At 43.2% G+C, this 13,846-nt stretch overlaps 1 protein-coding gene across 10 annotated transcripts in view; it reads right to left on the bottom strand.

Annotated features, from left to right (window-relative positions):
- Positions 1-207: 207 nt before the first annotated feature.
- Positions 208-13,846, bottom strand: part of LOC122562395 (unconventional myosin-XVIIIb-like) — a 416,560-nt gene continuing 402,921 nt past the window's right edge. For 8 of the 10 annotated variants that reach the window (XM_087999921.1, XM_087999916.1, XM_087999912.1 and 5 more), the window contains 3 exons: positions 11,500-11,670; positions 6,586-7,796; positions 208-429 (listed from right to left, as the gene is read on the bottom strand). In XM_087999921.1, coding sequence (XP_087856047.1) covers positions 6,587-7,796; positions 11,500-11,670 — 1,381 coding nt within the window. In that variant the 3' untranslated portion in view covers positions 208-429; position 6,586. Of the gene's footprint in view, positions 430-1,409; positions 1,458-6,585; positions 7,797-11,499; positions 11,671-13,846 lie in introns of those variants that run through there. The other 2 variants (XM_087999915.1, XM_087999914.1) reach the window with 2 other exon arrangements.

Here is a 13,846-nt window from a genome sequence, read left to right on the forward strand (position 1 = left end):
TTTCAGAGCCAATAAAGTGACAGTAGAATTAACACCAATCCACATTTCCAACTTTCTCTTTCTTCACCATTAAATAAGGCATTGATTTGAAACAATGTTTGTTCGCAGACTTATATAGGTCCAATGCATATTTTGGCTTCAATTGCTTTATTTTTCTCCCCAAATATTTTCAAATATTTTTCCAAAAGACAGTACTATTAACGAGAGTGAGGATAACTGTGTTTTTAATTCATCACAAAAACCGAGAAGCATCGTTTTCAATCACCCTGAAATCCAGGGCAAACAATCAGTTTTGTTTCCATCCTTCTTGACTGAGCTCAAGGTGTCTCTTGGAACAGATTGGTTCTGCCTGGCTGTGATTCTTTGTCTGAACTTCAGTTTCCAAGCGTTCCAGGCAGTTGCACAGCCAGAAGTCTTAGATCAGGGATTCTGGAGGAACAACAAACAGCAATAATCGATAGAATGTTCCACACTGACAATGAGATCATTATTTCATGTCCAACGTACATCATCTATGGATATTTTTTTAAAATCCCCGAGGTACTGTTTGCTAATGTCAAGGGAAGTTGCACCAATGCTCCCTCTAAAGTGAAGTGCCAATGGAAGTTCTTGCTTATGTCAATTGGTGTGTCAATGAATGGTTTCTGATTCTGCGACTACAGAGAGCATTTCATTGCAGAGGTTCATCTGTTAACTGGTGAGCGTTCAGCAGATCAGACATCGTCTGTGGAGATGGAAGAAGGTTTAACCTTCCATAGAACCAAACCAGCTGAGGGAGGCTGGGGGATTTGAGAGAGATGCACAGGGCCAGAAGGGGTCCTGACACAGTTAATCAGGAAAAAGGAATTCTCATTGGAGGAAGGATTAAAAACTGGGGAACAAAAATTGAAGAGGTGTTCTGTGAAAAGGTGGATTGATTTAATGACATAAAGGTACAATTAAGAATGCAAGCCAAAATGGAGATGGCTGTGGTAGAAGAAAATTGCAAACATTGGCTGAGAGAAGGTGCCAATGGCAATAGCATTGTTGGTACCGGTAAGTTTGAGAACATGGGTTAGTATCTGAATCTGTTGAACTCAATGTTGAGGTCATAAGGTTACAATGGAGGGTGTCATGGCAAGATAAGGTGTCAATGCACAAGTTTACTTGACTTGACCACTCACGCTAGCTGGTCGATTACATTCTAACCTCTGTTCACTTGACATCATCTAAAACTCTGACGCCTATTTCTTAACTCGCATGAAGTCCCACATTATTCTGTGCCTCATGCCCACACCCCAAACTCCCAGCTGTGGTCAGCCAACATCTTAGGCTAAATCTTTCTATTTTTGGTGAGGGAGTTTTGTCAAATGAGACTCATGGTACCTGGTCTGCCATAACTCAGAGCGGCTTTCCCTCACTCAATCTTCTGCTCCTTACCTCATTAATTATGCTTCTCGGTGCCCTCCTTGAGGAATCTGGTGGCAGGACAGACAGAATTACTCGCCACCGCTGGTGCCATTTTTAAAGCCCAGCTGCTCCTCCTCATGTGTTGCCCAACAATTACAACTGAGGCAAAAACAGAGAGTGTTTTGGGTCTGGAATGACTCTTCTTTCAGTTCTGTGATCATGGTCTGTGAAACCACCCTTCTCCCCACTTCCAGAGGCTCCCCATCCCCACTCCTGCACTACAGGATCCCACACCTTCTACCTTCAACTTCTCCCTTTCATTGTAATCCTTCCCTCAGGGACCCAGTCCAATAAACCCCCATCCTGGAGTGGAGATTCTCACTTATGCCAGCACTCCGTGGGCTTTTCCCTGACAAGCTGCCTGAACATTAGTGAGTTGACCACCTGGACTGATTGTGGATCCTCCCCCCCCCCCCCCCGGTTAGGGTTCACTGGACAGCTCTGACTGAGTATGATCCAGGTCCCAGACCACTGTCTCTCCAGCACTCTGATTAGTGTATAGGTAGCATATGCCCCGCAGGACTGTCTGTCACTCGTGGACTTCAAAGCCATGGATCCCCAGGTCCTAGTGAGAACCAGCACCACAGTGACCGTGACCCCCAGTCTGGAATTGGATGAGCCTTTTAGATTCAGAGACATAAAAATGTACAGCACGGAATTAGACTCTTCAGTCCAACTTGTCCATGCTGACCAGGTATTCTAACCGAATCTAGTGCCATATGGTAATACTTGGCCCATATCCCTCAAAACTCTTCCTATTCATATACCCACCCAGGTGCCTTTTAAATGTAGTAATTGTACCAGTCTCCACCACTTCCTCTGGCAGCTCATTCCAGACATGCATTTTGACTGAGTGTGAGTGACCGTAGGTTCTCTTGTCCCCACAAGGACTGATCGTCTTTGGCTTTCAGACCTTCTGCTTAAACTGAATATGCTTTGCCACAGAAGCTGCTGGTACATGCTGCCAGTGTGACCATGGTGTAGCATGGTGCTCAACAGAAATATTATTCAGTGTTCTCCTAGGACTAGCTGCCTGCTCCTCTCTCTCTCTGCTTAATATCAACACAAACCACAGAGGCTGGCATTGTCCAAGCGAGCATAAAATGACTGATTGCTAAGAAATCAAAGCAAGAGCCACAAGAAGCATTCTCTTTAGACACGGACGTGCCCCTGTGAGCAAAGCAACATGGCAGAGGCATGCAGTTATAGGAAAGCGCAGTTAGATTGTGGCTGGGACTGGCAATTGGCCTTCAGCCCCGGAGTCTGCACTGTCTAGTTTCTTGGGGTTAGAGGGAAGAGTCGGAGGTGACATATTACTGAGATGATGTTGGGGTTTAATAAGATCCAAAAGCATAGAGATGAGGCAGTCACCACTCAGTAGTGAAATTCTGACATTGCTGTTTAAAGCTGATGGGGAAATTCGGGAATTTGCTTGTCAATGTTGAGAGTCTGATTCTAATTCTCACTACATTTTCTCAACTTTCTGCTCATCGCCAACACCAGTCCCACAAAGGGAAAATGCCATCTCTTGATTTCAAAGTTCACGCTTTTATTTGCAAGTTCCCCTACGGCCATGGCTCTCATTACATTTTGAATTCCCTCACACTCCGAGCCCCCCCAAAATGCTTGCCCTCATCTCAATCTCGTCAGTTACACATTCCCAAACATACCTACTCTACTATTGGTATTGTGGCATCTCCATCAGCTAGTGAGGCTCTGAGGTTCCCTCCCTACACCCTCTACCTCCATTTCTTCCTTTGAGACAGTTCTTCGAACCTACAACTTTGACACAGCTTTAGGTGGCATCAAGGACTAGTAACCTAGGGAACCCAAGGCTGATATTCAGTGGACATGGGCTTGAACACTACCGAGGCAGATGAATCAATGAAAACTTGAAAATAAAAGCTAGTTTCATGGCAATGATTAATGATTGTTGTAAAGAGCCCAACTGTTTCACTAATGTCCCTGAGGGAATGAAATTTGTCATCCTTACCTGGTCAGGCCTACATGTGCCTCCAGACCCACAGCAATGAACTGCCCTCTGGAATGGCACTCACAGCTCAATCAGTGGCACTTAAGGATGGGCAGTAAATGCTGGCCCAGCCAGCAATGCCAACAAGCCAAGAATGAATTAAAGAAACATCTGATCTTTCCTTTGTGATTTAGTGATATACTTCATCTTATAATGTTCTGGTGAAACACCTTGGGACATTTTATTATATTAAAGACCCACATAAATGAGCTTTTGTTGATGTACATTGAGCTTTACCAGAGAAGTTTAGGAGACACAGGATTGAGTCATTAGAGTAGGAGTTCATCAAACCACTATTTCAAGAACTTCCTCATTGGACATGGAACAGCCACACGTAATTCAAAGTCACTCACACACACACACACACACAGATACACGTTAGCTACCTTCCTTGCTGATATCTTGCTTACATTTTTCATCATTTAAATTATCAATCATTCTGCTTGTTAATCATTTTTCTGTGAAAATAACATTTTTTACCAGAATACTTCCACCAGAGATCTGGAATAATTCTATTCACTCTTTTATAAATCTTTCCAAATGCATCCACCTCTTTTTGTTTTGACCCGGTGACGCACACTCCATATTGTGCTCCTGAACATTCCATTGTAATTGAGCCTTCGGACAACAAATGTGGTTCTTGAATCAAAAGCTATCATTAGAAATGGTTTCACAACTGGCCTGTGTAATGTCAGATCAACTTTTTTGATGTTTATAAAGCAAGGCTTGTCAGTCTGTGATTTGTTTTGTTGAAAAGTAACCACATACTGAATAAACCATGTTGACAACTTCGCACAAAACCTGAGCTCCTCAGACTTTCATTTATTACATGTATGCCCCTCAAGCATTTTTCTTACCAGGGAGGTTCAGCTGTCAGAGTTATAATTAACAGTACATGCCTTTCACCTACTATTAAATATTTCATTTACTTTTGCTTTCAAACTTGGGTATTGCTGAAAAATAGACATATTTTGTTGAAGCTTTTCACCTTGCACTCATCAGAGCATTCTCAATAATCCTGATGTAAAAAGGCACAATCTTTTATATTGTATAAGGAGGAAGCAGTAACTGGCTAGTAAATGGACTCGGTTAATAAAGACATTGACATGGGGAATGCACCAGCTTGGCGATGAATGACAGTTAACTATTAAGCGTTTTGTTTTAATTTAAGCCAGGCGGGTTGACTCTGATTGATCAAAGCACTGCGTAGAGGAATGAACCTGAATAATGCTGGTGGAGATAACTTTTGTTATCTACCAGTTCCAGCTGTCTAAGTTTGGATTGAATTGAATGGTCAATTTAAGAAACATATCCCTCACTAGTCACTCATCACTGCTTCTGGCTCAACAAAAATACATGGCAGATCATTCAGCTTATCATAGCGTTAACCTCCATATGAGTGAATAGTTCTGAACACATTTTGTTCTCATATCTCTACAATCTGCGTGCTTGAGGTCTTCCACAACTGGTGGATACCACATGGCAGGCTCACATTATCTCCTCCAGAAATGCTATTTTAATTTAAATTTATGTTTCCTTTAAAATTTGGCTTTTGATTCCAGTGATGCTTTAAGTGGCAGTTCCTCAGTTATTTATCTAATTTGATTGTTCACGTTTATTTGGTATCAAAAGAGCATGAAGAAACATTTGCTCACACAGAAGATTTTTAAAAATTTATTCACAGGACGAGGGCATCACTGGCAGGGTCAGTGTTTCCTGCCCATCCCTAACTGCCCAGAGGGCAGTTAAGAGTTAATCGCATTGCTGTGGGTCTGAACTCACATGTAGGCCAGGCCAAGTAAGGATGGCAGTTTCCTTCCCTAAAGGACATTAATGAATCAGATGGGTTGCTCCGACAATTGGCAACGGTTTTGTGGTCATAATTAAACTCTTAATTTCAGATTTTTGTTGAATTCAGATCCTAACATCTGCCATGGCAGGGTTTGAACCCAGATCCCCTGAGCATTAACTGGATTTCTGGATGAACAGTCCAGTGATAATACCACTTGCAACATGGGATTTGAACTCATTGCCTGCAGCCAATTAACCTGAGGTCCTAAGTTACAAGTCCATTGACATTAACACCATATCACAATCTTTGCCTTGAGTCAGGCCTTTGGGGAATCTATTGTCTATTTCTGAATTTGTGATTATTTGTACTGAGCCCATCTTAGTTACCCTGTATTCTCTGCGAGTTGTTATCAATACTGAGCAAAGAACTCCAATTGAGGTCTTACTGAGGCTTTATGGCTCATGATTATCCTAACCTTTTAAAAAATATACTTTCCCTCATGAGGTAAGACCTATAATCCTAATATGCGTCTTTCCTCCAAACTGTCTCGTTAATGTGAAGAATTGCCATTCATGACTTGGACATTTATGCTCTAAATCCCTCTATATTTCTGCAGCATCTTATTCCAGTGCACTGTCATTCAATAAAAACGCTGTTTGCATTAACTCACATTGTTCTTTGTTTCCATTTTCTGGAGATTGCATTGGAAATTACACAAATTTATTCAGTTTTCCTGCAGAAGAAACTACCCTACTTGCCTCCACTACATTGAAACTAAATTTAGGGTAAACTGCAAAGATGCTCTCTTTTAGAATCCTTGTACCTTTTGTTTTGAACATCAGCTTTTTAAAATTCATTCACAGGATGTGGCTAGGCCAGCATTTATTGCCCATCCCTAATTGCCCTGAGGCAGAACACCATCACATACAAGTTCCCCTCAAAACCATTGACCATCCTGATTTGGAAATATATCTCCATTCCTTCAGTGTTGCTGAGTCAAAACCCTGGAATTCCCTCCCTAAGGGCATTATAGGTCAACCTACAGCAGGTGGACTGCAGCGGGTCAAGAAGGCAGCTCACCCCGACCTTCTCAAGGGCAATTAGGGACAAGCAACAAATATTAGCCCAACCAGTGATGTCCGTGTCCCGTGAGTGCAAATATATACAAAAAGAGTCAACCATATTGCTGTGGGTCTGGAATCACATGTAGGTCAAACCAGGTAAGGATGGCAGTTTCTTTTCCTAAAAGACATCAGCGAAGTGGATGAGTGGTCTCAGCAATTGACAATGGATTCATGGTCATCATGCTTACCTTATTCTTTGTCTGGCTTTGCCAAGTATTTCATCATCACGGAATTGATGTCCTCAGCTGCTGACTCCTCCTCAGGCCTTTTCTCTGCCTCTGTATTGAAGGCTCGATTCTCCAGTGATGTAGCAGATGATCTCTCGTCTGCTGGCCTGCGAAGCCCAGGGCGATTCTTAATGCTATCTGCACTTTTGTATGAAACAGTTGAACCGGAAGATGAAGAGGAGTCAGACAGGTTACCAAGGGAATCCTTGTCTCCTTTGGATATGCATGGCCTGACTGCCATAATCTTTTTTAATGGGATCAAACTGGTCATATCTTTGGAAACCAAGTTCTCAAAGTCAGCAGTGAGAGATCTCGAGCCCCGCTCACTCTCCGGAGTGGCCTTGTTTGCAGATGGTGGCCTTCGAATAGCAGGAAGAATGTCACTATCGTTATCATCATCCCTTTTCCGTTCATAGCTGAGGCTTGGAAGCTTCCAGTTGGAATTTTCCCCTTCTCTCCCCTCACTGGGAAGGCCACTGAATCGTTTGCTTTTGAACACGATTGGCTGATTGCCAAGGACCTCATCAATATCTTCTTCAATTGACAGCTCAAGCAACTTGCGCGGTGGCTTTAGCCTGGCAGAAGTTGCCTCATCTGTGTCCCTCACAGAAAAGGTTGGCTTTTGAAAGATGGGACTAGCACCAATGCGAGGTTCAGCTAAATTCTCGAATGAAACACATCTGTTTCTCTTGGTTGTGGATAAAGGTTCGGGTACTTCACTGCTGGGGGTCAAAGAGCGAAGGCTAGCCGAGCGGAATAACCCAGGCCCTGCTTGGTAACTGGCAGGGAAGCTTTGATTCTCTGAAAGACTCAAAGTCTCGAACTTCAGCAATGGATCATCATCATCATCCCTGATGGACGGGCGCTTTCTCAGTAATGAGATACCTGCAGTCTGGTAAATAGGCAGAGAGGAGCTGTCTTCTATCTGGAGGCCACCCTGCTCCCGTTCTCCAGCACGTTTTCTCCTTAGCTCCTCCACAAATTCTGATAAAGCTACCGAGGAACTTGGCGACCTTTCCTCTTCTGGATGAGATCTCCAGCTGGATAGAGATGCAGGTCGGTCAACAGGCGTCCGGTCAGGGCTCTTCACCCATTCTCGGCTTCGAAAGCTCCTCAGGCTCACTGAAGAGCCCGGCCTACTGATTTCTTGATCCGTACTATCCCTGCCAATCCTGAGGAAAGAAAACAAAATGGTTGGTAATTTCAATTGATGCTTCAACAATTCCTCAGAGGTGAAAGAAAAGCCCATTGGTGAGGCTGTCTACACTTCAATCAAAGACACTTACTCTCCTTGTTGTGGAAGGCCATTCCAACACCAGTAAAATACCTGCCAATGGGCTCATTCATTGACCATGAATTGGCAGGTGGTTTTCCCAATGCTAGGAATCTTGTCTGTCAACATGAATGCTCTCCAGGGTCACGAACACATCCCACCCAATATCCAACTATTGCTATTTTCCCATCATCCTTGTTGTATCATTATCACATAAAACATGGAAGCTGAAGTGAACCATTCTGCCCCATCGAATCTGCTTGGCCATTCATTGAGATCATGGCTGGTTTGATAATCCTCAATTCCACTTTCCAGTCTTTTTACCTATAACTGTCAAACCCCTCAGATTAAATATCTGTCTATCTCAGTCTTGAATATACTTAATGACCCAGCCTTGACAGCCCTCTGTGGATCAATTTGGCATATGTCATCATGATGAGTTTGTAATCAACCAATTAGCTGACTGGGTGTCTGTCTGTCCATCCATTAATTAATCTCCTGCCTCACTGCCCTACTCCAGTGCACTGATCAAAAGCCAATCAACACTGATCAAATTCCAATCAATATTTGCATTCTTGGCATTGAGCTTCTATTATGCCACTGTTTAATCAATGAAAGCATGTAGGCTGGGGCTATTTTCCCTGAAGTGTCAGAGGTTCGGGGGTAACCCTACAGGGGTTGATAAAATCATGGAGGGCAAGGAATGGGTTACCAGCCAAGGACCTTTTCTGCTGGGGGAGGGGAGTCCAAAACTAGAGGGGATAGATTTAAGGCAAGAGGGAAAAGATTTAAAAGAGACCTGAGGGGTAACGTTTTCATGCAGAGGAAGTGGTGGAGTCTGGTAGAAGTACAACATTTAAAAGGCATCTAGATGGGTATATGAATAGGAAGGGTTTGGAGGCATATGGGCCAAATGCTGGCAAATGGGGCTAGATTAATTTAGGATATCTGGTCGGCATGGATGAGTTGAACTGAAGGGTCTGTTTCCATGCTGTACCTCTGTATGACTCACAAACTTTCTGATGAAGGGCTTATGCCTGAAATGTCGATTCTCCTGCTCCTCAGATGCTGCCTGACCTGCTGTGCTTTCCCAGCGCCACACTCTTGACTCTGATCTCCCACATCTGCAGTGCTCACCTTCTTCTAGTCTCCATAACTCGGTGACTCTAGTGATGGTACAATTAGATTTAACTTTCAACAGTAAACAAGATCCCAAACCAGGTTGAACTTTGATGTGATTTTCTTGCTCAGCTGAACATGCCTGCCATCGGGACGATCATTCTTGTCGACAGCACTGTTTGTTTATCCGTGCTTTAAGAAAAAGGTTAAAAAATGGGCCTGCACTCCTCATTAAGGTTAAACTGAAATATTCGTTTCCACCAACTCTATCAGTCAAGATCTTTGTCAAGTTTTTGTTTCCCTCTCAGTGACATTTTTTTTTGTAACAGAACTGCAGTGGAGATTACTTTCTCACACGGAGCCTTCAAATGGTGCCATGGCAGGGACGCAGTCCACAGGCTTTCCTACCTTGGAGTTAAATCAAGGTGGAGGTGTTCCCAGCCACCATCCTCCTGATTAAATCCCACCACCCAATTCATGCCCCCAAATCTTCCACTAGGCAGGCACAAGGTTCCACCTAGGCTTGCTTTCAAGTCAGCACAGTCTATCCATAAGACCATAAGACGTAGGAGTGGAAGCAAGGCCATTTGGCCCATCGAGTCCACTCTGCCATTCAATCATGGCTGATGGGTGTTTCAACTCCACTTACCCGCACTCTCCCCGTAGCCCTTAATTCCTTGCGAGATCAAGAATTTATCAATCTCTGCCTTGAAGACACCTACCGTCCCGGCCTCCACTGCGCTCCATGGCAATGAATTCCACAGGCCCACCACTCTCTGCCTGAAGAAATGTCTCCTTATTTCCATTCTAAATTGACCCCCTCTAATTCTAAGGCAGTGCCCATGGGTCCTAGTCTCCCCGCCTAATGGAAACAACTTTCCAGCGTCCACCCTATCTAAGGCATGCATTATCTTGTAAGTTTCTATTAGATCTCCCCTCAGTCAAGGCTTACTAGATTGATATCTGGCATGACAGGTTCTCCCATGATGTGAGGTTGAGAATTTACTCTCTGGAGATGAGAAAAGTGATAGTGATCTCGATAAAACATAAAGACTTCTTCCTTTTGCACATTCATTCCAGACTGCCTTTCTCTCTTACTGATGTCAGAGACTGTGATCAATTGCATCATCATGACTACATGACTCTACAGTTAATGTGGAATTCTTATGGCACAGAAGGAGGCTATTCTGACCATCAAGTGATGCCCCTTCTCTGTAGAGGTGGTATCCTGTCAGTTCCGTTCCCTCACAAAGGAACACCGGTGGGGATGCAGAGGAGGGAGGGTGGGGTGTTGCGGTTGGAGGGAGGGTGGTGGATGGGGGAGTGAGGTGTGGGATTGGGGATTGGGGTGTGGGATTGGGGGATGGTGTTGGAGGGAGGCCTGATGGTCTCGTGGCTCTGCACATTTACTATCAAAACTGAAATAAACCTTTGTTAAAACAAAACTGCAACTGAATTTTAAACCAAAGTTTAATTCTTTGATAAACCTTACCGGCTCTCCTCTAAATACCTGTCATTCTAATTTTTTAAACTTAATAAAACAACATCCATTTGAATTCCACTGAAAAGGGTGAAATTAAATCACATTACAGCTTCTCCAAGAAATTTGTTTGGATTCCTTAAGGTTCAACAGGACCTAACCTCTGATCTTTGGATGTACAAATCGGTACTGAGCGGCAATTGTTTATTTGTCCACAGACACAGTGGCTGTGCTTTCTCTAGCCCCTGCAATGCTATGGTGCTCTTTTAGAGGTTAGCTGTTTCCACTATTTGCTGTTTTTGTCACAGTTGACACACCAGTCCAACACCAGCTCCTCCACATCATGGTTAGTGCCCAGGTACCTCTTATCCTTTCAAGGATATTCATTATCAAAATGCTTATGTGTTTAGAGATGCCTGTTGACAAAAATCTGATTAAAGTCCCCAGTGTTTTGTCTCACCGAGACCTTTTATTACCTCATTTGACAACGCTGCCTGGAGACAAGTCTGGTGGTGAATGTCTGCTATATGTATCTGCTAATTCACTTTCTGCCCATCTTATGTCAGCTAAAACACCCCAGGCAGCCATTTTCTGTCAACTTTAGCCATGGGCAACTGTAACACTTGTGTTAAGAGATGCAAGGAAAATTCTGCCAGTTAAGAAAGTAATTAAATTGAAACTGCTCCCCATAGATACATTTTCTTCCTTCTCCTTAACAGTATTCTTTGGTTTAGAAAATCATTCTGTGTAGCCACAACATCACAATGCAGATCTGACAGGACTCAACAGTTAGTTTTCTTTTCCAGCATTTCCAATGGCGTTTGAGTGGAGAGTATTGATTCTACCCCATTGATTTACAAAATTGAATCCGACAGGAAAGGGCAATGTCAAGTGCAACCTGAGGCTTTCAGTCACTGAAGCTCCCTCACACCCAGCTCTTCAACGTGAGGCCTCACTTGTCACGCACCATCAGTGACCAAAGGAGACTAAGGGGGACACCTACCTCGAGCGGTGAAGACCAATGCTGTCAGCTGCTGATGTCCTGGAGAGACTCCCAGCCAGACTGCCTCCTGATGTGGGGGACCGACCCCCAGTGGACAATCCCAGCCATGACCTTGTCCCAACGCTGAGGTCTTCACTCATAAGGGAACCCATGCTTGATCGGCTGTCACTGCTTTCACAGGAAAGAGAAAGTGCTGCAGTCAACAGGATTTGTACCTGATCTAATTCTACCTTCAATTTTACTCAGCAGGGGTAGCGTGGAAATGATAAAATACCAGTCAGGATCAAGCAGAATATTTACTTTGATTTGGGGAAATGGTATGTTATTTCTGCAAGTCCATATGCAGCGGTAAGGATATATAAGGAGGAGTTAAGCCCTATGTACATTCACTGTAAATAAAAGCACAAGCCTGAATCTGGAATAAGGAGTCCACTGTACATTTCTTACACTTGTAACTTCTTAAGTGTGTGAAAATAACAGTTTTTAGCCATCTGCATGCAAACCTGCCAACCCACTTCCAAGATTTTCAAGTGAAAGGAAGTCATTCTGAATACACATCACAGCACACAAATCTTTTTCTTAATGAAGCACAATCAAAAGATTGCTAATGTGTAAAAAGGACAGAGAATAGTCTAACAGGCCAGGTTGGGGTTGAAGGTCAGAACTTAAAATGGACTGAACCGAGTGTAATAAGGAGAAAGGGAGGTCACATAAACAAATATATTAACCAGGATCATTGAATTGGCAGTGCTTCATCCCTTCATCTGCATGATGGTTCTCTGAGAGAGCACTCAGCTTGCGTCACTGACTTTCAGAAAATGTTCAAATATATATCCACGCAGACAGTCCCTGAGGCTGGAATTGAACTCAGGTCCCTGGCACTACAAGGCAGCAATGCTAACCGCTGAGCCACCGTGCTGCTCTTGAAATGTCAATCTCTGTCCATGTGGCCGGGGAAGATCCCACAGCACGTTTTCAAACAATGGAGTTCTCCCCAGAGTCCTGGCTAAACTTTTTTGCTTAACCATCATCACATTAAAAAAAGCAGATTATCTGGTTTTTATCACATCAGTGTCGTGAGTAAGTTGGCTGCTATGTTTCCTACTGAGCAACAGGGGCAACTTTTCCAAAGTACTTCATTGGTTTTACAGTGAGTTAATATTTCTGGTGCACAGTGCAATTTAACTTCAAAGCCTTCTTTCTTTCCCATGGGATTCTTCTTCCAGCCCTTATTCATTCACTATTTCAAAAATCTTGCATTAAAAAATACTCCCCCAACCTATCCCTTTTAGTGGAACTTTTAAATTTTCATCTTCTCATTACTGACCAATGAAGATGGTTTTCCATAATTAGCTAGCTGCGTATTTCTGGCATTTTCACATTTATCTTTCATGTTTGCATAATGGTGTCACCATAGGGCTGCTCTCCCATTAGAGGGACAACTGGTGAGGGTTTCATGTGAGGGTCACCATGCCTTTGGTAAGGGAAGTGTCCTTCATGGTAACCTCAGCCAGTGCGGGAATTGAACCCATGCTGTTAGCATCTCTCTGCATCACAAACTAGCCGCCTCGCCAACAAACCAACCCGTAATATGTTTCCTTCTGCTTCCAGCTCAGTGATATCCTGCAAAAGAATATGCAACCTTCAACTGGGCCTCTCAGTGAAAAAAGAGGTACGTGCTCAATTATAAAGGAAAGATTTGGTATCTCAAATCACCTATTTCAAATCACCTTTCCTGATGAAGAGCTTATGCTCGAAACATCGACTTTCCTCTTCCTTGGTTGCTGCCTGACCAGCTTTTCCAGGACCATACTTTTTGACTACATCTGCAATCCTCACTTTCTCTTAATCACCCAGGAATGTACCGAAACAGCAACAGATAATTTTGGAATATGGGAGATTGAAGACTTGCATGACATTCTAAATCTGTTTCTCTTCAGGGTCAGATCTGTCTGTGGTCTTAGACTGCTTTATTCACACATCACCAAACTGTACACCCAGTTTGTAATTTTGAGAAAATCCAGCCAAACAGCTTTTTCTGGACACGTTTATCCAGTCAGTGCCAATTACAATAGAGGCTTCTTAAAATCAATTTTAGTTTATAAGAACTGCCAAAATGACTGTTAGGAGCCAGAGTTAAGAACAGGAGCAATCAAATAAGGCGCTTAACAATTAAATAAAGCTTTTAAGAGCACAAGGAGGAGGAAAATCAACTAAAGAATGAGAGAATAGGTTTGATTACAAATAAAAAAGAAAATGAAAGTTAATGATACAATAACTAGATGATCTCCTGTGGATTGCTCATGAAAAATCAGTATTTTTATATGTCGGCTGTTACGTCTGGGAT

The sequence above is a fragment of the Chiloscyllium plagiosum genome, unplaced genomic scaffold, assembly GCF_037043375.1.
Source record: "Chiloscyllium plagiosum isolate Xiang-an unplaced genomic scaffold, Cpla_swu_hap1 HiC_scaffold_24, whole genome shotgun sequence".
NCBI lineage: Eukaryota > Metazoa > Chordata > Chondrichthyes > Orectolobiformes > Hemiscylliidae > Chiloscyllium > Chiloscyllium plagiosum.